Genomic DNA, 20,227 nt, shown 5'->3' with positions numbered 1-20,227 from the left:
CGAGCCATTTAGTAAGGCGATGTGACACACCACAGTTGCAACACGTATTGTAAGACAAATAATACTGATAATCTGTTCATGGTACATAGTAGACACGACCACAGTTAGAGCTAACACCTTCTAGTCTAATGTTTTATTATTATATGCAGTTTCCATCAGCTGTCCCAACCGATGACTTCCATACTTATCTCCACTGTTCTCCTTGTACATGACCCGGCGCTCTGCTTGAGCAAAAACAGTGGCCATTTCGTGCAGAAGCTAGTTAGTAACGGCAGTTTTGTCAGCACAGATGTTAGATATCACCTCATCTATATTCTGACTCTTTTCCAGAAAAGCTTTTACACAACAGGAATTCAGAGCAAGAACTCAAAGCCTGACAGTCAAGACCTGAAGTCAAAACCATGCGCTTCGCTGGTGAGAAGGTGGTACGCAGTTCAGTTAAACAGGAACACAGGCTTTGCTCAGCTCTACTTACCCATCCACTCCTATTTCTCTCTCCCGCCCAGTCTCTCCCCAGCGATGGTGGAACTGCTGCTCCTGTGTGAACACAGCCACTAACTTGTGCACAGCAAAACAGATCTTGCTCTCCGAACGCGTATGCTAGCAAAGCACATTTTGCTGGTCCCTGGAGTACATCCTTAAAATCTCTTTGAGTCATCTGTCTCACAGGCATCAAGTTTTTCGGGAGCCGAAGACAGCAGCTGCGACTTAGACGTTGTTTGGAAAAGGAAACACAGACTTTTCCCCTTGTTCAAGGCCCTATGCAATGAACATTGAACTGGAAATGCAGAAGCTGGTTTCTGGTCTTGCCCCAGTATCTACTGATTCACATTTCGCTGAGCTTCAAAGCCCTTATAGCTAACTGGTGTCATAAGATGAAAGCATTCACCTATTAGTCCAGCCCCTTCACAAGCAAGCAAAGCAATGGTATGAGATCGGGAGGCAGCGCTGCCTTTGAGATCGTTTCCTTCACTGGATGGTTCAGCCTCTCACGCTGCAGACCAGCGCAGAGCCTGCTCTGAGCACTGACTAATGAAATCTAGTACTTATTCTACTAGAAAAAAAACAGGGAGCTGTTAAAGACCAGGACCTGAACACACCGACTGACTTACGCTCAAAGATTGTATTGCTCCGCGTCACTTGTCATGCAATCAGGTGGTGAAGTCGTGTTTCCCATTTCAAAGGCCATTACCATGAATTATGGAACGACAATTCCCTAGGAACAGAAGCGGTTCCGCTGCTGATCCCTCGCGGCCCAGCTCAGCCGCAGGAGAGCAGGCGAGCAGTACGGTAACACCTCGAGATGCTCTCGGAAGCCAGGGCTCGTCTACGCCGCCGTGAACCTTCAGCTCTGCACTCGAGATAGGTTAGGCAACACGCCGTCTCACGAAGGCACGGGGAGCAACAGCCCAGAGCCCATAAGGACACCTTACGGCCAGGAGCTGTCCCAGGGGACGTCTTCCCCACAGAAACATTCCCTTGCAGCCCCCACCCAAACCAGTCTTACTGACAAGGCAATTCTGAAAATGAGCACATACTTATAAAAACTCTTGAGACCACAAGCATTCAAAGTTTCACCTCGTGGTACGAGAAACAGCACTTAAAACCCATGCACAGCTCTGCTATTAAAAAGCCAACCACCAAAAGCCCCATTCTTTGAACAAAGCCAGGCAAAGCTCCTTTGAGGGATACGCAGCTATTGCACCTGGCAGAAATCCAAGTTGAGCCTCAATTATCAAACCACAGATGTAAACCTGACAACCTTCTCGCAAGCAAATTTCTTTTCATGCTGGGACCAACTTGAAAGGGGCCGAGTGGTACACCTCAAGCTTTATTAAGCAGGCGAATCTCAAGGTGTTAATAAACCCAGGGACGCGGCCCATGGCTTCCTGCCTTCATAACAGCCCACCTACACAGCGCACGCGTTATCGGCCGCCTCCCACGCGAGGCGGTTGCTGTACCGAAGCAACTCGAGTGGGCACCTTTGAAGTAGAAGCCCAACATATTCTCCGCAGCGGCTTTCATGTTCAAAGCGGTCACGACAGACAGCAAGGCAGGCATTGCTCTTCCAACATCACAGCGTGCGTTTCGAAGGTGAGCGATTCCATCGTGTAATTGACTTGGTGGTACATACGAGTTATCAGGCAGAAGGGAATTTCATACAGAACTTGGGACTATCGAGTGCCCATCCCTCATCTGTTTTATGTGGGAAGCGAGAAGCCTTGTGGTGTGTTATTGTGTTTAAAAAAAGGAGCTGTGAAGGCCATAAAGAAAAAAACCTGTGGATGATTTCAACAGTGTTTCTTCCCACACATGCTCCCTGCCAGCAAGCGACAGCACTCATACTGTCAGCCTCACCGCCCCAGCCTACACACGCTGCCCCGATGCCGCAACATCCGAGGCAGGACTTCCCTTCGCGGCAGCAGCAGCCGACAGCGCTGGAAGGCAGGCTGGCCCGGCAGAGGGAACGCCTTTGGGCTTCTGCTCACTCCAGCCCTTGCACAAAAAAGAAAGAAAGGACAAAAAGAGGGCAGATCTGTACCAAGCTACAAGGTGCAATAGGTCTATCGTGATGCTTACAGCCATCTCAGCAGACAGCTGAGTGCAGGTCCCAGCTCCCTCTTTCAATCTTTCCAAGGCTGGGAACATCTTCCCAGCAAGAACCATTTACAGCCCCTTATTCCTTAATTTTTGCAACGTAGGCAACTCGGGCAAGATGGGCAGGATGAGACAAAATGGAAACCAGCCTAAATTTGCCTTTGAGTTATTGTACCAGGTTTCACTGCGAAGACTGGCAACAGCAGCAGCCGCAAATCCAGCGAAACCCACGCCGCTTTGCCTGTAATGACCCCTAACTTAACCAGTGGGAGCTCCCACTAACTTAACTTAGTGGGAGCTCCCCTTTGCCAGATGTGCGAACGCGCCATTCCCAACCCTCACCCCAGCACGACAGAGCCCAGCTGCGGCTGGGTGATAAGCAGAGGATACCTCACACCGGCTTCCAAAACCAGTAGGAGCAAAGCTGAGAAGAGATTCACCTCCAGCAGCAAGCCGTGCAGAAGTCTCTCCTTTTTCCTTTGCAAACTGCTTACCAGAACTTGTGGGGAACCTGGAACACAGCTGCAGTACCACACAAGCTATGCAACAACAACAAAAAAAGGCAAGTCAAAAGCTTCAAGTAACCAACCGTAACTCACATCAGTTAACAAATACAGCACTGGGTTTATTTTTGTTCTCAAAGACGACTCGGTAGGTTCGTTACCTGTAACCAAAGTACTCTATCGCAGAAGCGAGCTTCCAGGAGCGGAGCCTTGCAGTAAGGAGTCTTCACGTGTACAGTATTTATATCATACAGAGTACACAATAAATTACTATCTACATGCAACATACCTACAAAAAGTTACATATAACGTAAAAAAATACAGTATTTTCTGCTCATTTTTTGTTTTATATTTTTTTCTGTACATTTTTTCATTTACATTTTTATATACATTTTTGTAAACTTTTTGTGTTTTTATAAAACTGAAATCACGTAACAGTTATGAACTTACGGCACCACTCTCACCATTCTAAACCAACGCTTGTGTCTACGGAACAGCCTTTAGCTTGTTTGCTCCTTCATTTCTACTTTGGCACCACACTTCACACCGTTATTCTGAGCTAATTAGTCCGCTCGCTACCTACCCATCTTCTCAATACAGAGAAACGCAACCACGCTTCAGTTTGTGCTTCAATAAAGGAAGTTCAGAAAAAACCATTACATTAACTACTTCATCAACATCACATTTACCTGATATTACTGCATAATATCAACTTCTCCTGCACTAACTGCTGTACATAAGCATGCAAACAAGTCTGATTATGACTCAATCAATAACATGAATATACTGAAAAACAACTACGAGGGTTAAATATCAAAAGGAATGTAGACTTAACAAGGTTTACCATGTTAATAAGTCTAAGCTAATAGCATGGATTGACACGTTAACAGTTAAGATTTTAAACACACTGAAGTTTACCATGTGATTTTCAGTGTAAGAACATCTGTATTAAAGAAAATTAATGAAATTACTCCCTGCCACACGCTTTATACTATCCTCTAGTGAAAACTAGCATTGACTGGAAACCTCCTGCTTGCAACGCATACTCCTGCTGTGAAACAGGGATTCCTGAAGTTTATAAAAACCAAGCTTTAAAAAAGAAACAATCTCCTTGAGTACGCAGCTCAAGATCCTGCTGAAAAGGAGCACAGCAGGTAAAGCATTAAAGCGGTTTCAGCATTTGGCCCATTTGACAGGAAATCCTTTCAGCCTGGTACTACGCATACCTATCATTCCACATCACCTACTCAGCCAACTCGATCTATTCCCAAAACACGGAAGGGTGGAGGTGCCCTCAAAAGGACTCTAGTCCAACCTCCTGCTCATAGCAGGGTCAACGCTGAATTCAAACCAAGCTCGGGGGTTTTGTCATTGCTGAATCCTACGAACGTCCCAGGACAAAGGCTGCACAGCCCCTCTTGGTCCACTCTCATGCTGGTCTGCTCCCATGGAGCACACTTCTTCCATTAACTGAGAACCTCACATTGCAATTCAATGAAAGCCTCTCATTCTTGCTGCATGCTTCTCAGTCAAGACCCTGAAATCATCTCCTCCTCAGCAACCTCCTCTTCGATACCAAGAGGTTTGAAGTTCAATCCCTCTTTCCCTCCAAAGGCCACTTCACCAGGCCGACGAAGCTCACTTCGCTTCGCCTCTCCTCACAGGTCCTGCGCCCCAAATCGCTCAACCATCTTGGCAGCTTCCTGTCGGGCTTGCACAAGTTGATCAAGGTCTCGAGCCCAAAACTGGACACTGTCCCAAAGAGAGTATGAATGCCAAATCAAGGGAAGAAAAAACCTGCTTCCCTCAATCTATTGGCTGTGCTCCTGCTAACACAGCCCACTACGCTGTCAGCCTTCGCTGCTGCCAGGGCACACTGCTCATCTGTTTAGCTGCTAACCATTTTGGACCACCAGGTACAAGACTACATTTATGCTTCTTATCAACAGAACTATACATGAACTTTTTTGCTGAACTGGGGAACCTGAACAGGATTTTTTTCTTCCTTAAAATTACAACAACAACAAAAAAACCCAAGGCAGGCATTCAAAGCATTGATATACCACAGCAATTCTTGCCTTAATACAGTTTACAGATGACCACCTCATTTATTATTGCCAACAGACTCTATGGTGCATTAAAAATCTCAACCTAATACAATCAAGACTTAATGCTAAGACCGAGAGCTAAGAGTTTGCCACTTCGTTTTAGGTTTCAGTTCAAAGAAGAAGGCGCCTTCCAGATCACTCGGAGGAGAACTGCTAAGGCTTTCTTCTCCGCTGCTCATGTCTTCGCAGGAGTCTTCACTAGAAGGAACAATAGGAAAGGTAATTTAAACAAAGCACAGCCCCTTGGAAGTGGCAAAATACACCTCAATCCTCTGTTTTCTTACAAGCTGTTCTGTTCCCAGTATAACATCCCAGATTTCCTCAGCACTAAGGCTTAAATCATAACCGAGTACAATTTCCTTTCTCATAACATCAAAAGTCTCCTCCCAGTCAAGACGACGGTGTTCAAGAATTCAAATATAAATTACTTTAGAAGACTTAAATGATTTGTAAGCCTCCCTACCTTTAAAAAAAAAAAAAAGGAATGCCTATCCCCCCCCATAAAGCACTAGTACTTTTTGAACACCACAATGACAGTTCCCCATTTTTTTTTTTCTTCTCTTTAACATATATTTTAAGTCCACCAGTACTTTCAAAGCTAGCCCTTTTTTTCCAAGTAGTACTGAATAAGCCCAGTTACACGGAATTGCCATTAACATTTCCAGAAAATTAGACTTGCCAAACTAACCACCTGGCCTAAGTTTTACCAACCTCTCGCTTTCATTGAAACATCCCCCCTCCGGTATCGTTGGCAACTCAGGAACACTGTAATAACTGTTTTGTAGATTCTGGGCTGTACGTCTCGAAACAATCCAAACTAGCTTTTTATGATCAGGCTTGCAACATTCAGGAGAAGAATAATCTGCTAGGCATTTCGAGACCAGTTCCCTCCAGTAAAGCAGATCACTATCACTTATCTGAAAAGCAAGAGAAGTACCTATTTAGTCTATTACACACAGCTGTAAAGATAACCCCCCTCCATTTTACCTTCTCAGAAAATACTTTAAAAAACCAGTCAAAATAAAAGTGAGTTTTAATTGTGATACTTTTGTCAAACTCGGGCTGAACTCCTGTATACCTCCTAGAAACGTCTACACTGAAGTCTAAGTTGACAGTTTGCCTGTCAGTTCCTGTTAACATTTTCATCATCACTTCCGAAGGAAAAATGAAACCAAGATTATTCCATTTTAAAAATGGAATTAAAAAATTGAAAGAAACTTTAAAATGGAATAATCTCATACTTACTAATCCTCAAGAAACTGCATTAGTTAATTTGGCTATGAGAGTGAAAAGCTTGTTTAGACCATCAACTGATACAGCTTCTAGCTGCGTGCTCCCAGTCCTATGCTCGTTATTCAGGCAAAAAGAATCACCAGCCCAGCAGTCACTGCAGTCCTATGAACCCACTGGAAGTTTCTCTACAACATACAGCTATAACTGTACAAGTTACATCAGCTGCTTGTTAAAGGACGTATTGTGTAGGCATTACATCAGCATTTCTTCCCATTTTGTACATTTAAGCTCATTTTTTAAACCATAATCCTTTTGCTTGCCAGGCAGCTACCAAGATGAGCCAGTGCAAAATGACTGCCTGACCTCATTCTCTAAGCAGCAGGTTTTTTTTCCATTTGGCATTCCACCAATGAAACCATGTTAGTTACAAGAGTTGCAGACAGATGCTTAAAGACCCATTTCATTGCTTATTTCAGCCCATGCCAAACAGTACCTGTGAAGATTGTACACTGACAGCAGGGGTCCCTTAAATGTAACATTTACATCATTAACTGCACCAGTCCCAGGAACCACAAGAACAACCCACAAAAAATACTTACCTTCGAATGCTTTTGAACCCGCAGAAGGATCTCCAAGAGCTCAACCGATTTTAGGGTCTGAACTTCTAGAGTGAGAAGGCACAAGGCCAAGACAGATGGCTAGGAGGACAAAAAACACCACTCAACGTGACATGAACCAAAACCTACTCAGAAGTCAAAGAAAGCTACTTCTACTTACTTTAGCTTTAGAAAAGACTAGACGACAGTTGCAAGCTTTTAGCTGGGCTTCCAATTTGTCGAGATTCAATACTTCTTTCCTGTAAGACAGCCAAGAGAAGAAGCATTTCATCAACAAGCATTCACTTGTCAGTAAGTGAAAACTAAGGAGCTGCTACCTCTACAGCCAATGCCATAATCGTCTAAGAGGCAACTGAAGCGGAAAAGGGTTTAGCAAACCTAGACCACCACCAACGTGCAGCTCAACTCACCTTTCTGAGGTATGACAGAGTACAATAGTATGGTACAAGTGCAAGAAGGTTAAGGCAGTAGTAGCTTTAAATTCAAAGTGCAACTTCTCTGAAATTATCTTTTCCATCCGTTTCAGGTCGGACACAGTGCATTTACATTGGCTGATCCGGATTATCTCATGAGCCGATGGAATATTGCATTCTTCTTCAACTACTCGGGCGGCCAGTTGGAAACAGCAAACTCCAATGCAAGATAAATGCTTCGGTTTCACCTGAAAGTAAGAGGAAGCACTATGAATACCTCCCCGCCCCAAACACCCCGCTTATCAAACAGCAACACCAACAGCTCGCTCAGCCTAGGTGAGCTGTTTTGAATATTCACAGTTCAACAGAAAGAGAAACTCCCTTATCTCAACTAGACCTGACATCGGTCAGCTCGTGGACCTCACCTAGTCATAACTAGTTTCAGCAAAACAGCTGGCCAAGCCAATAAAGCAATATCTATCTGCCATAATTAAGCCAGAGGAATTAAAGTTCAACAGCTGAGCACCCTCTATTGAAACTGTTCCACATCACTACACAGCAAATAAATCGCAGCGAGAACTGTAATACCACACTTCTCCAAGCGGCAGTGCTCACTTACCCTCATTTGAAGCCTACACAAATCCAGCCTGAGCCTGTTCTAGGCAGTCCTATCCCTCCACAACTTGTTCCTACCTCTGCTCTTCTCTCCCATGCACCAGCGTAACGTTTTGTGCAACCTCAAGGACGGTCAGACCAGAGAACTGATGCAACTTCAGTTTTTCTGCCACCTTAATAATGGGGAACTGGTTTAGATTCAAATTGTCTGCCATAAGGCAGCACAAATACAAGAAGAAAAACATCCGGGAAACGATCATTTGGTGTTACTTCCAGCGCTAAGCTAAGCTTTACCCCACTACCTAAAAATAGTCTGTCACACAAATGGTTTTGTTCCTTCTTAATTCCTCCTTTCTTAGTCTTTTACATCTACGTGGTGAAGGCTGCAGACTTGTTAGAGGAACTAAACCATGCTGCTACTCGCCTTTAGAGGTAAGAAGAGGCCGTGGTATAAAACAGTTCATCAGTCACATCAACCTAAGCTCATCTTTCATGCAAGAACTGTACTCGACCTCAAGCTTACAAAGCAAGACTTCAGAAATGTTGCTAACATAGAATAAGGAAATAGCCGCAGTTACGTCCTAGATCACAACCCTCCCCTTTTTGTCAGACAAGAAAGTTCAGAGGAAGCTTGCATATTCCCAGCTGACGCTGTAGCAGGTCCTCTCCCCCCAAAATACCTTCATAAGAGCCAAGAATCTGTCCAGAATGTTAACAGCCAAAACAAACGTTTCAGTTGCAAAACCAAAAAAGTTGGTCAGACTCCAAAGATCTTCCACCTTGGCATTCCTTTGTCTCGGACACAGAGTATGTTCATTCTGTGGCAAGAGAAGCAAAGTCAGAATTATTCAGTGGCAAGAGTCATGACTGCGACCACTTGCTCCCTAAGTCCTCTTTTACTTACATTGAAGGGAAGCAATTCTGTTCTTCCGTAAACACTGTATTTCTCCTAACTTAAAAAAATCAATTTAGATACTCAAGACTCAAAACACGCCCAAGGCACAGGGATTACAGCCAGGTCCTGAGTCTCACTGGTGCAATACCCAGCACAACCACATTTCCAAGTGCGCACTTATTATTTTAAGACAATAGTTACCCATTGCGCGTATACGCAGTGACTCCTGACCTTACGGAAACAGAGGTGACCAAACTCAGCTTATCCTCCTCTCTGCCTGCATGTCAATATTTAAACAATAAAAGTTCTGTTTCGAAAGAAACAGACTGATTTCAGAGACTTTTTGTGTTAAGCGTTAAGGCCCTTTCCAAAAAACTCACAAGCAGCCGAAGGAACGTAAGCCTGCCCTAAACTCAGTAAGGAACTCTGGTCATTAACATAGAAATGTTTATGCTTAGTTTGTTTTTATCTGTTAAGCACCCAGTGTTGCTAGATTCATTTCCCTCGACCTTGCTAATGAAAAGCTGGTCACTTCCCCGTTTGTTAATTGCCTACTTGACACCCCAGCTTTCCTCCAGGGGGACAACACAGCGGTAAAAAGCTCCCGAAATGAAAATAAGACACTTCGCTTGGTTCTGTGCTCGCTCGAAGTTTCAACGATAAAAATTAAACGCCTGCATATTTTACTTGCCCTGTAGGTCACTGTTCTTTGATAATGCAGTGTATGTTAATAACTACAGATTAAGACAGAATTAAAACAAAAGGCAAGCGGCACTTGCAAAAGGAAGAATTAACTTTCCGAAGTTAAGGCACGTCTCCCTTCTGGCTGGGAGGGTTTTTTTAACAAAACCCACGTACTGGCTGCTCTGAGGAGGCTGCCTGCTCCCCCCAGCCCAGCTCCCCGGCCCCCCCCTCACCTCGGCGGCGCCCTCGATGAGGCTGAGCCCCTTCTCGCGGGGCTGGAACCGCCCCTCCTGCTCCAGGTGGAGCTTCAGCTGCTTGAAAAGCCACAGCGCCTCGCTGCTCATCTTCTCCCCTGCCTCCGGATCCTTTTATACCTTCAGGGCAGACACACGGCGTCAATAGCTGGCAGCTCTGCCCCCCTCCCCCCCCCCCCCACCGCCGGACAAAGGGACCCGGGCGAACAAAGGGACCCGACCGGACGCCTCAAGGAAGGGGCAGCCCGGCCCTGCCACAACACTCACCCGGGGCGGTGGTGAGGGGGGCACCGGGCCCCCCCCCGCGGCCCTCACCGCTCGGTTCCTCCGCGGCGGGGAGGGAGGGGGGAGGCGAGCCCGGCTTCCCCTCACCGCACGGACGCGGGTCGGCTCCGCCGCTGGCCCCGCATCCAGGCAGGGCCGCCTGCGCCCCCGCCCGCGGCGGGCCCCGCTCGCCTCCCCCAACGAGTCACGGCGATGCCCGCGGCAGCGGCACCATCCCCGGCCCCCAGCAGCCGCCGCCGCTCCGGCCCGGGCCCCGCATCAAAATGGAGGCGGCGCGGCGCCGCCCCCTTGTTTTTGTTCTGGCGGCCCGCAGATGGCCCCGCGCGGAGCGGTCCCGCCGAGGCCCGGCCGGTGAGGAGGCGCCGCCGAGAAATAAAATAGTCCGCTTCCAGCCGCGCACCCTAAGGGCGCCCCGAGTGGGCCCGGAGGTCAGGGCACGACGCAGCCGCCCAGCGGCGCTCCTGCTCGGCGGGAAGCCGGGCGGGACCGCGCTTCTCCGGAGGGAGCGCTAGGCACAGGCGGAGGGAGACAGGAAAGAGCCACACCACTCCTTTAAAGGGACCGGAGCGCGGAGCCCCGGTAGCGGCTGACCGGTTTTAAAAAGTCCGCCCAAACCCTCCCCCGCCCTGATTGGTCCGCGCTCCCCAGCCGCTGATTGGCCGACAGCGCTGCTCCCCCCCCACCCCGCGATGGCGGGAGGGGTGTTGTTTACCGGCGGCGATTGGCTCCCGCCGAGGGCGGGTCTCTCCGGATTGGTCGGAGCCGTTCTACCTCTGCCCCGCCTACAGCTCCGCGCCTTAGCAACCGTGACGGGGCCGGGGCAGCCGGCGTTGAGGGCGGGCTGCGGGCGCCAAGGGCCGGGGCCCCGCCGTCGCTCGGCTCCGCAGCACCGGCTGCCGGGCCCCCGGGGCCCACCTTGGGTCGGCTAAGCCGCCGAGAAACACCCGTCCCCCGTCCCGACATGCGCTGTGATAAAGACAAACGCTGACCTGCTGCCTGCGAGGAAGGCGGCCTGAGGCAGCTCAGCGCCCGTGGGCCTAACTCCCGCCTGTCTGTGTGGGACCCTTCACCTCAGGGTGCTTGTCGAGGGTTCAAGACATCCGGATTCAAAAGCCCCATTTAAAAGCTTCAAACCAAGAGTCAAATTTATTTACGGGCTGGCGTTTCAGAGCTTTTTCGGACATGAGCTTCTCTTTGTCATCGCAGTCCATTTGCGTGGAGCGTGAATCCGAGGTCCGACGCTTCAGGTGGAAGGCGGTTAATGCGCCGACAGCGGGCAGCTGCGCGGGTGCCTGTCGACCCCCTCGCAGATTCCCAGTCAGAGGCTGCATCACAGAGCTGCTCAGCCAGCGGCTGAACGGAGCCCTCCCGACAAGATAAAACGGGATCTCGCAAAATAAATCATCGTCTGGAGGATTTGTGGGGCTGTTTCCCATGTTCTGCCTATTTTTCATGGACAAACACAAAGGAACAGATGTCATAGGACAAAACCAACGAAACCACAGTGACTCGTGATGTGTACGTACTGGAGACAAAAGTCTGTGGCGGCGACTCGAGCAGATTAGCATTCAGCTCGATTTAGTGAGGTTCCCCAGTTTCAACAAACAGAAAATGTTTATTAAATGTCGCAGTCAGGAAAAATAAGCCGCCTTCTCTACAAAACAGTCGGCAATGTTGCTATGCCAATCTCTATTTCTAGGCACAGTTCCTGTCTGCTATGCCAGTGATGACGGCCAACAATGTCTTCAAGTTTATTTTGATGACAAGCGCTCTTAGATTCCCATAAACGTGCACAACTTCTCCTCGGGATATTCCTGACACAGGCCAGCGCGCTTGTAGGTACTATCAGATATATCTGAGCGCCCTGAAACACAGCATCCCTGCAAGGGGAGTGAACTGGCACGCCGATTGATTTTTTTGTGTGTGTGTGTGTCTGAGGCCGGGATTTCAAGGGATAAAAGTAGTTTTAGGCTTTGAAGTAAGAGCTGTGGATCTGCTCCAGTTTGAACAACAATGATTCCTGTTAATGGAGTTGACTTCAAACTGGCTCCGTGCAGGGGCGTCATCTAGGTGATGTTGACAGGACGAGGCTCGGAGCTCCAGTCTCTGTTGGCTGAATGCCCTTGGCAGTCGCCGCTTAGTTTTTTCCCCACATTCTGAAGTGTATCTTGCCGTCACAGAGACGGAGTGTGGACGTTCTTCCTCCTCCGACCGCTGTATTAAGCCACGTAGTGGAACGTAACGTTTCACTGTACCTAAAGGGCAAAAAAGGTTCATTTTGTAAACACCGAGCACGACAATCCTACAAATGCTAATTCAGACATCTACTTGAGCACATGCATGCCTTTTCCTTTACTAATTTAAACCTAATGGAACACTCCGCAAAATTATCATTCCTGTATCATGTAAGTTGAGGAGGGGGAATCTGTTATACGAGCGTGCCTCAACAGCGCTTTCTCGGCAGCCTTGCAGCAGAAGGGCTCATTTTCTGCCTTGGGAGAGAAGGATCCCTGCCCGATCTTTGTTCCTCTGTAATTAACTGATCTCTTGCAAAGAGCTGAGTAGGATCAAGGAGGAAAAACAAACAAACAAACAAACAACCATCCTTACTCAGTGTTGCATTCATCAGCTTTGGGATTATAAACAGGGACAATCAGTCCGCTCCCTGTGCTGTCTGGACCTGGCGGAACAATCAAGTATTACGGACAAAGGAGGAGTCGCGGTAAGGTCTAGAAATAAAATTTGGATTTTTTTCCCTTATGCAAGGAATAATTTTCTTTCAATGTGGCATTGATTTGTGATTAAAGGAAGTGTGTATGTGGGGGGAGAAATGAGAACTGTTTCCAGCATTATGAGAAAACACAACTTATCTATTCTGTAACATGCCGTGTTTACAGAATAGCAATTCCTTCCTGGCGTTCTTTGGGAACCTAAAGATGCGGTAATTGAAAAGAAAGTTATAAATTCCTTAGCTACAGATGCTATAGCGCTCATTACTTAGAAACAGTGACGATAGCCTTTGAGAGGGGAATTCTTGAGTTACACTGAGCCGGAAGGCTGCTGTGCAATCAACAAAAAAAGGAATTAAACCTGGAGGAAAACCCATCTGAAATCTTTTGGGATCCTAATAAAAGCAAAGATTTAGACTGAAGCCTTAACCTCTGCAAGACAAATTTTAAACTAAATAAAAATATTTGCTGTGATGTGAGAGTTTCCAATGCCGTCACGTTAAATAGGTATTATTTTAACTAGCCTCGCTAAACTATCTTCCAGTATGGCTTGGCAAAACTTGTCCTGGCCAGTCTGCACAGCAGTTCATCGGCAGTAGTTGTGGATGGCTAACAGCTTTGTATTGACTAGCAGCCGATGATATCAGCGATGTTAATTGGGCCTTGTGGCATGTGGATTTCCAAACTGAAAGAGGATTACCAACCTTCATGATTAAGAGACGGGTGGTAATTAACACTCTGGACACAAGCAGTCTGCCCACTCGGCAACTGGGCACCCAGGTAAGAACAATAGGGGTCACTTAGAACAATAGTTTCCTCTGAACCACTTAACCAAAGAGCTCCAGAGGCTTTACAACCACTAATTAATCAAAGTGCCCCGCTGCTGTCCCATTATACTGGTATGGAGGCCAGCGGCACCAGGGAAGCAGCAGCGCTGAAAACTGGAAAGCACAAGTCACAGAGTGGTGACTACTTCTCTTCCCCTAAGACCAAACTGCTGCTCTATGGTGATTAGGGACTTGGCACCTCATTCTGGGGGAAAAAAAACTTGCCTACCTTGGCCAACATCCTCGCTTTCTGCAATGATGGAAGAGACAGCAGCTCCTGCGTGAATTAGCATTTTCTTCAAACGTAATTAAAGCTCATTTGAGAATACGGGTAAAGGATCAAACACCGAGAGAGCCTGCGTCAAATGAGATTAGCCCTTCCCCCCTCGAGAGCTGCTCATTCTTTCATAACTCCTTAAGAGGCATCATATGAAAAAAAAATAATCTCTGGGATAAATAAATGGGATGATTTGACAGTTGGGTGGTTCTGGCTTAACTAAGGGGAGTAAAAGTAGGTTCTTTAAGCAAACAAAATAACCTCAGCATGTACATTTTATTTTTATACAGAAATATACATAGTAGAAAACACAAATAAAGGCTACATACATACGGACATGTACACGGACATGTATATGTATCGGAGAAATATTTTGCAGATTCTGTTGCTTTTAGAAGGAGCGGGACCAGCGCCTGGTGATAAAAGCTATCAAAACAGAAGTTTTTGCATAGGCTTCCCCTCACCAGGCCCTTTCTGAGGGAACAAGTCTAGGAGATGAAACGATTCGTAAATCTTGTTCCCCTGACAGAAGCCCCTAAAGGCGAGTGGCGTTTGGTCCTCAAGTAGCCACAGGAGTAAACGTCCCCACTGGTACAGCTCCTGTCTTCAGTACAGAGGGGCGTAATTTCACACTTTACACCTTGTGCTCATGGAAGTCGGTCACGTTCAGAATTCATAAATAAACGAATGTATTCAGATTTATTAGGTGCTCCCTAAAAGACGTAAGGAGAGCCAGGCTTACCGATCCAGGATTAACGTAAATATGAGGTTGGTGTTGCGGTAAAGGTTCACCGGCGACACGAACAAATCTAGGGACAAGCAATGACAGCGCATGTCTGTCTGTCTCAAGCGACCACACCCCGAGTTCAAAATAGCTGTTGAAATTGGGAAGGGAGGGTGCAGGAAAAAAAAAAAACCAACATCTTGTTTGCTCAGGAGAAGGGAGCTATACTTAGCAGAAAATATTTTGAGCTGACAAGACCCAAACACAAATGAATGGAAACGGAAGAAGTTTAGGACAGAGTGTAAGCTGTTAGAGATTGTGATTTTTGTCTTGTTGCTGCAACATATGGCAGCCCAGCGCAGAAACAGCATCTAACAGCGTTAATGGCGAGGTGAGAGGAATTTCCATTACAAGAGGAAGCTCACCACAAAGGGAAACGCAAGCTGGCCTACACAGGAAAATTTATAACAGCACAGCTGTGCTGTTTAGGTGCATTGCTTTGTTTTGCAAAGGCAAAGTTTACATGGTTTTTTTTGATGGGCATCCAGAAACGCTTTTCAGACGCATCCGGAGAGCGAGCCGGGAAGCGCCGTTTGCTCGGTGGGATCTTTATTAAGCGGCGAGGCCTGCGGCACGCGGCTCACTGCAGGGCGCCTTCAGCCAAGCAGCTCGCGTTTTTGGGACAGGCCCGATGCAAAGAACCCTGCTTGTACACAGAGCTGGTTATATATACCCTAGGACTCCGGTGTATATTTAGAGGAAGCACCTATCATTCTTCTACATATTATAGATATTTACGTACACCTAAAATTATGCGTGTTTTTAATTTAATTTAAGCTGGTGTAAAGCTGCCGTGTACTGATACCACATACTTTGTTTACTGAAAAAAAAGCTACCATATTTATACCATTATATCAGTATAAGTACCCCTATACCAGCACAGCTGCATCGAAGTCCTGGGACAAGAGGAAGTGCGTTGGTATAACTTAAATCGCAAAACTTCCTAGTATAAAGAAGGCCAAACTGCAGCTAAACCCCCAGGGAGAAGCATCAGACGTCTACAGAAGATGGAATGGTGATGCGAAGCGCTGAAAGGGACTACTTCAGACCTCTGTCTTCCCTGCCTCGATTAACATTTGGTCTGTTTTCATCCCATTTACGCTGGTTTAACGCAGTGTTCTCCTCCCCGCCCGTTTGATCTGGTTTCATCAGAGGTACTTTTGACATTAAACTGTGTCAGGAGGTGTTTCTGAATCCTCTCTGACAACAGAGAAACCTAACTTCTGACTCCCAAGATGAGGTTACTGGAAGAGAGAGATCAAAAAGTCTATCGGAAAACAAATCTTTCCTAGAAAACGTTCGTATTCCCTGTACAGTAGCTGGCGTAAAACTTGTAAAACACCGCTAAAAATTGAATTGCTTGAGTGCTGAAATGTTGATTCTTGAAGGAAATTCCAGGTCTTTGTTGACAAGTTTCACTGATGCGAAAGGATTTTGTTCCAGGAATGACACCGCGGATAGGCCCCTGCCTGTTATTTCATGGCTCTGAGCAAGCCCACGTAGGGTATGCTGGGAAGCACAGCAATCCACGATCCCCGATACTGAGAGAGCGTGAGGAAATGGCCGGAGAGCGAACAGCATTCTTCGGCGAGCCCGATTCTCCGCCTAACATCAGCAAATCTCACTTTGGAGGCCTTGCAAACAACTCCAGTACGAGAAGAGGAATGGGGAACCAGACCCCCGCACCCATGCAAACCCTCACGTAAAGAGGGTGAGAAGGGGAAGGCACTCGTGGATGACTTCACCAGTGCCACGTCAAGAATATTTGCAGTTTTGTTGCTCACGGGTTGTTGTTGCCCCACCTCGTTCAAATTCCACTCTCTGTGCGCTGAGAAAAAGGAAGGGACTAGGAAAGACTCCAAATCTGTGACACGTTTCGTAACTTAGCCGGTGAATACAATTATAATTCACGATTTCTGCGCTGGGTGGGTTTAGGTGCCCTTTCTATTAGTCCCCTTGCAGCTCCTTTGTGAGCCGGCTCAGTCTCCCTGATTTCCATTACAGCTATTGTCAGAAATCTATATTGCGTCTTCAAGTCTATTAAAAAATTGCTTCCTGTCTTTTTTAGAGAAGAGCATCAGATGCATATATCAATTTTCTGCAGGAAGACATCGCAGGCAGTATTTGTAAAGGCAGCTGAAGATGCAGGCCCAATTCTGATCCCGCTGACATTGCTGTGCAGCGAGGGCAATCTTTCGGAAGCCAACGGAATTACACCAAATGCCCGAGCAACGTGCTTCAGTGCTTTTATGGCAATAATTTGCCTTCAGTGCAAGTTAAATTGTCTGAAAGGAAGCTGTATGTTTCAATAACCTTGTGCTTGTCTAAGCATGACCACGTAACTAGCAGTTTGCTTAAAGGTCTCTTTAATAACGATTTGTTACTGGAAGGTGCGTTTCATTCACTGTATGTTTTTGTCACTTATTTCAAGTGGGTTCTTTTATTTAATTGACAAGATAATTCTAGGCAATATTGTACTTGAGGCTTTTTAAAGTATTTTTTTAGAAAGGTAGTTGTGCATAATTTCAGAAGGCGTTTTCAAAATCGTAGGGATTCTGCATAAATGGAATTTAAATCAGTCATTAAAAGTTAAACCAAGAAAAAAAGAGCAGTCCCCTTTCTGACTGTAGAACCAGGCAGCTGTTGAGTAAAATGATTTGCTAGGAGGCATTCAGTTACGAGGACTGGGAATGGATATTTTATATTTTCAGATTTAACATGGTGCAAATCCGTTTTATATAATTTGGATTAATCACTAAGAGGCCGAAAGACCCTTTGCACAAAGCATCCACAAAACAATAGGAGGATGCTTCCCTCTTGCTTTCTGTTTTTTAATCATGCAACGCAGGTATCATGAGAGAAAATAGGTAAAACAGCAAAGTATAGATGTTCTGTACCACAGCGCTCATACGTGGCCGTTGGGAGATGACAGGACGGGTTGCACACTGCAACTCGCGCCTCTTCGGCTCTTAGCAGAAACCCTGCCTCAGTAGCACTCGGTGACGAATTTCTGGCCGCCGGTCAAGATATCCCCCCCCTCACTTCTCATCGTGCCGCTCTCTGCTGTGGTACCAAAGATCTTCTCAATTCCTTACGCGCTCGCTTTTCAGACTATCCAGTCCGAGTTCCAGAATACAACAGGCCCTTACATTTCAGTAAGCACACCTTCTAATGACTCAGGCTTAATTTGAAAGCCTCAAGAGCTGAAAAATCCCTTAATTATCTAATGTGCTGTGAACAAAATGCATCGCATTGCCCTTTCCCAGGGTTTCTGAAGTTTACCTTCTTGTGTGTCTTTTGCTAAAACTGAGTTATTCGGGGCAATGTCTTTTATACTTTGCATAGGGATAACCATTAACTGTGAATAAGAAATCATGTCAACCTGTATATTCTTCCCTTTATCAGACTATACAAACAGAGACTGTCACAAATTACCACAGACAGAAGTTTTTTCCCAACTTTGAGTGTAAAAAATTTCACCCCTCATGTCTAGCGGATGGTTATTCCTACTCAAATAACTAGCAGTTGGAGTTCTGGAAGTCTCGCAGAGTCTGCTGATCTTACTCTCTCTCCTGCGCCAGAAATGGAATATTCCAGTTTTTCCCCTTCTTTCCAACCGATAACTACCTTGAGTCATTTCATGTCCATCGGTGCATCGTGCCCTTCTCACGTTTCCCAATAATAATTTATACTTTGTTTCACAAGATGAATTGCTCCGTGCTAGTGTGAACAGAGATCTACAAATTTCCGCGCACAGTATCACAGATGTTTTCCAAGTAACAGCTGCAGAAACATTTCCAGCATAGTTCTATCTTAAGCTACCATATCCAGGCACATTTCACGAACATACTCTTGATACTTGCCAGAAGAAATAATTCAGATGTACTTTCTCAGATGTACAGTCAGTAGGTAGCTCTGCCTGTCTGGAAATATCTGGGTCGAACTCAAGAGTTCAAACCGCCTAACCTTGTATTTAGGATCACATATCACACGGTTCCCTAAATACTCACAGAGCATGCAGAAAATCCTCCAACACCTCGCCTAATCTGGGTCTGCTGTCCTCCTGCTGTCGCCGCAGTCAATGGAAAAGCTCCCGTCTCCTTCAGTGGAAGAAAAGCCAGGCCCTGGCAGCAAGGATTCCGGAGCGAGGGCAGGAAAGGAAGACTGCCGTATCCAGTGGAGCTGACGGGTGATTTTTAGCAAACGGAAGCGTACCTCACTTTTGTAAAATCTGCAACCTTTCATCTATCCAAACGAGCGTCGGCAAACGTGATCCTGACCCGCAGAGAAAAGTGCGAGTCACTATGTTACTGGGCAGCAAATGACCCATTTCAAGAGGCATGTATACAAGTGTCACAGAAATACCATACATTTTGCAATATTAAACACTCCCACAATGCTGATATGAACTCTCATAAAATATCCAATTATAGATGATGATGTCTACAGTGAAGTATAACCACAGTCAGGTAATTAATGTGAACTGCCTTTAAGTAGTCACATGGAGAAAAGGAAGGACTTTTTATGTTCTGGAAGGGAAAAATGTAAGAAAACCGGTATTAAATGAGCCAGAGAGAATGAGTTTTTAAGGTACTGTTACTCACAGTTTCTCCCTTCCTGAAGACCACGATAAAGTCGCTTTAGCTGAAGGCGTGTTTGGAGTAGGGATGCCTAAGGGTACACAGCTGTCGTTGCCTTGATTTACCTCCACGTCCGTTCCCACGCGCTTACCCGTCGCCTTTGTTACACGCAACGTGGAAAACCATTCAGCCTCATTTAACTTCGAAATTAGCCCTGCTCTGAGCAGTTTGGCCTAGCAAACCTCCAGAGGTCCCTTCCAACCTCAGTCGTTCTTCCATTTTATGACTATTTATTGCAGTTAACACCTTTGCGTTTATAATGCCCATTTACTTGTTGATCGTGAATTGTGAAAGTCGGTCATTTTCTGCTTCTCCTGTACTGCCCTATTACCACACTGGTTTGCTTCTAGCACTATTAAGAAAGGCCATAAGAAATTATACTGTAGTTTAGAAAGCGATTCAAGTAAACGCATCTCTTCAAATTAAATTATACAAGAATTAAACTTAATGGCAGGTGATGACTACTTGAAAAGAGTTTTTCGAAAATCGGGCACCATTGTATCCTTTAGAAGAGCAGGTCAAAAAGACGTGGATACAGACAGTTAAACTAAGAAGGATTTTTTCCCCATAGTAATTTGCATTCGGGCAGGTAGATCACGTATATGAAACAAAATTAAGGAGAAATGTGCATGAGATATTACTATCGGCTAGCCGTTCCACTATATCATTCACGCTGCCAATACTAAAAGGGTAAAACTGGAAATGCTGTAGAGGAGGAGATACGTTCCTATCTGCTGCTGGCGTCCTCGCATGCTGCAACACACG

At 46.1% G+C, this 20,227-nt stretch overlaps 1 protein-coding gene across 1 annotated transcript; it reads right to left on the bottom strand.

The window, feature by feature from the left end:
* Nucleotides 1-3,222: 3,222 nt before the first annotated feature.
* CCNG2 (cyclin G2) lies at nucleotides 3,223-10,445 on the bottom strand. Its single transcript, XM_082316554.1, has 8 exons — nucleotides 10,188-10,445; nucleotides 9,900-10,040; nucleotides 8,768-8,905; nucleotides 7,470-7,720; nucleotides 7,220-7,298; nucleotides 7,042-7,140; nucleotides 5,921-6,126; nucleotides 3,223-5,407 (listed from the first exon to the last, which is right to left on the bottom strand). Exons 2-8 carry the CDS (start codon nucleotides 10,008-10,010, stop codon nucleotides 5,275-5,277), a joined length of 1,017 nt encoding a protein of 338 aa, XP_082172680.1. The 5' UTR covers nucleotides 10,011-10,040; nucleotides 10,188-10,445; the 3' UTR covers nucleotides 3,223-5,274.
* Between the last annotated feature and the right edge of the window lie 9,782 nt (nucleotides 10,446-20,227).

Source organism: Platalea leucorodia (genome assembly GCF_965183815.1).
Source record: "Platalea leucorodia genome assembly, chromosome: 6".
NCBI classification, from domain to species: domain Eukaryota; kingdom Metazoa; phylum Chordata; class Aves; order Pelecaniformes; family Threskiornithidae; genus Platalea; species Platalea leucorodia.
The sequence above is the reverse complement of the archived record's forward strand: the minus strand, read 5'-3'. Positions and strand labels throughout refer to the sequence as shown.

What these genes read in the sequence shown, in the direction of transcription:
- CCNG2 (XM_082316554.1), bottom strand. Translation starts at nt 10,010, where the DNA reads ATGAGCAGCGAGGCGCTGTGGCTTTTCAAGCAGCTGAAGCTCCACCTG. An exon ending in GATTCTTGGCTCTTATGAAG is followed by an intron (nt 7,721 to 8,767) that starts GTATTTTGGGGG and finishes TCTTACTTTCAG; the next exon opens with GTGAAACCGAAGCATTTATC. An exon ending in GGGTTCAAAAGCATTCGAAG is followed by an intron (nt 6,127 to 7,041) that starts GTAAGTATTTTT and finishes CTTGCTTTTCAG; the next exon opens with ATAAGTGATAGTGATCTGCT.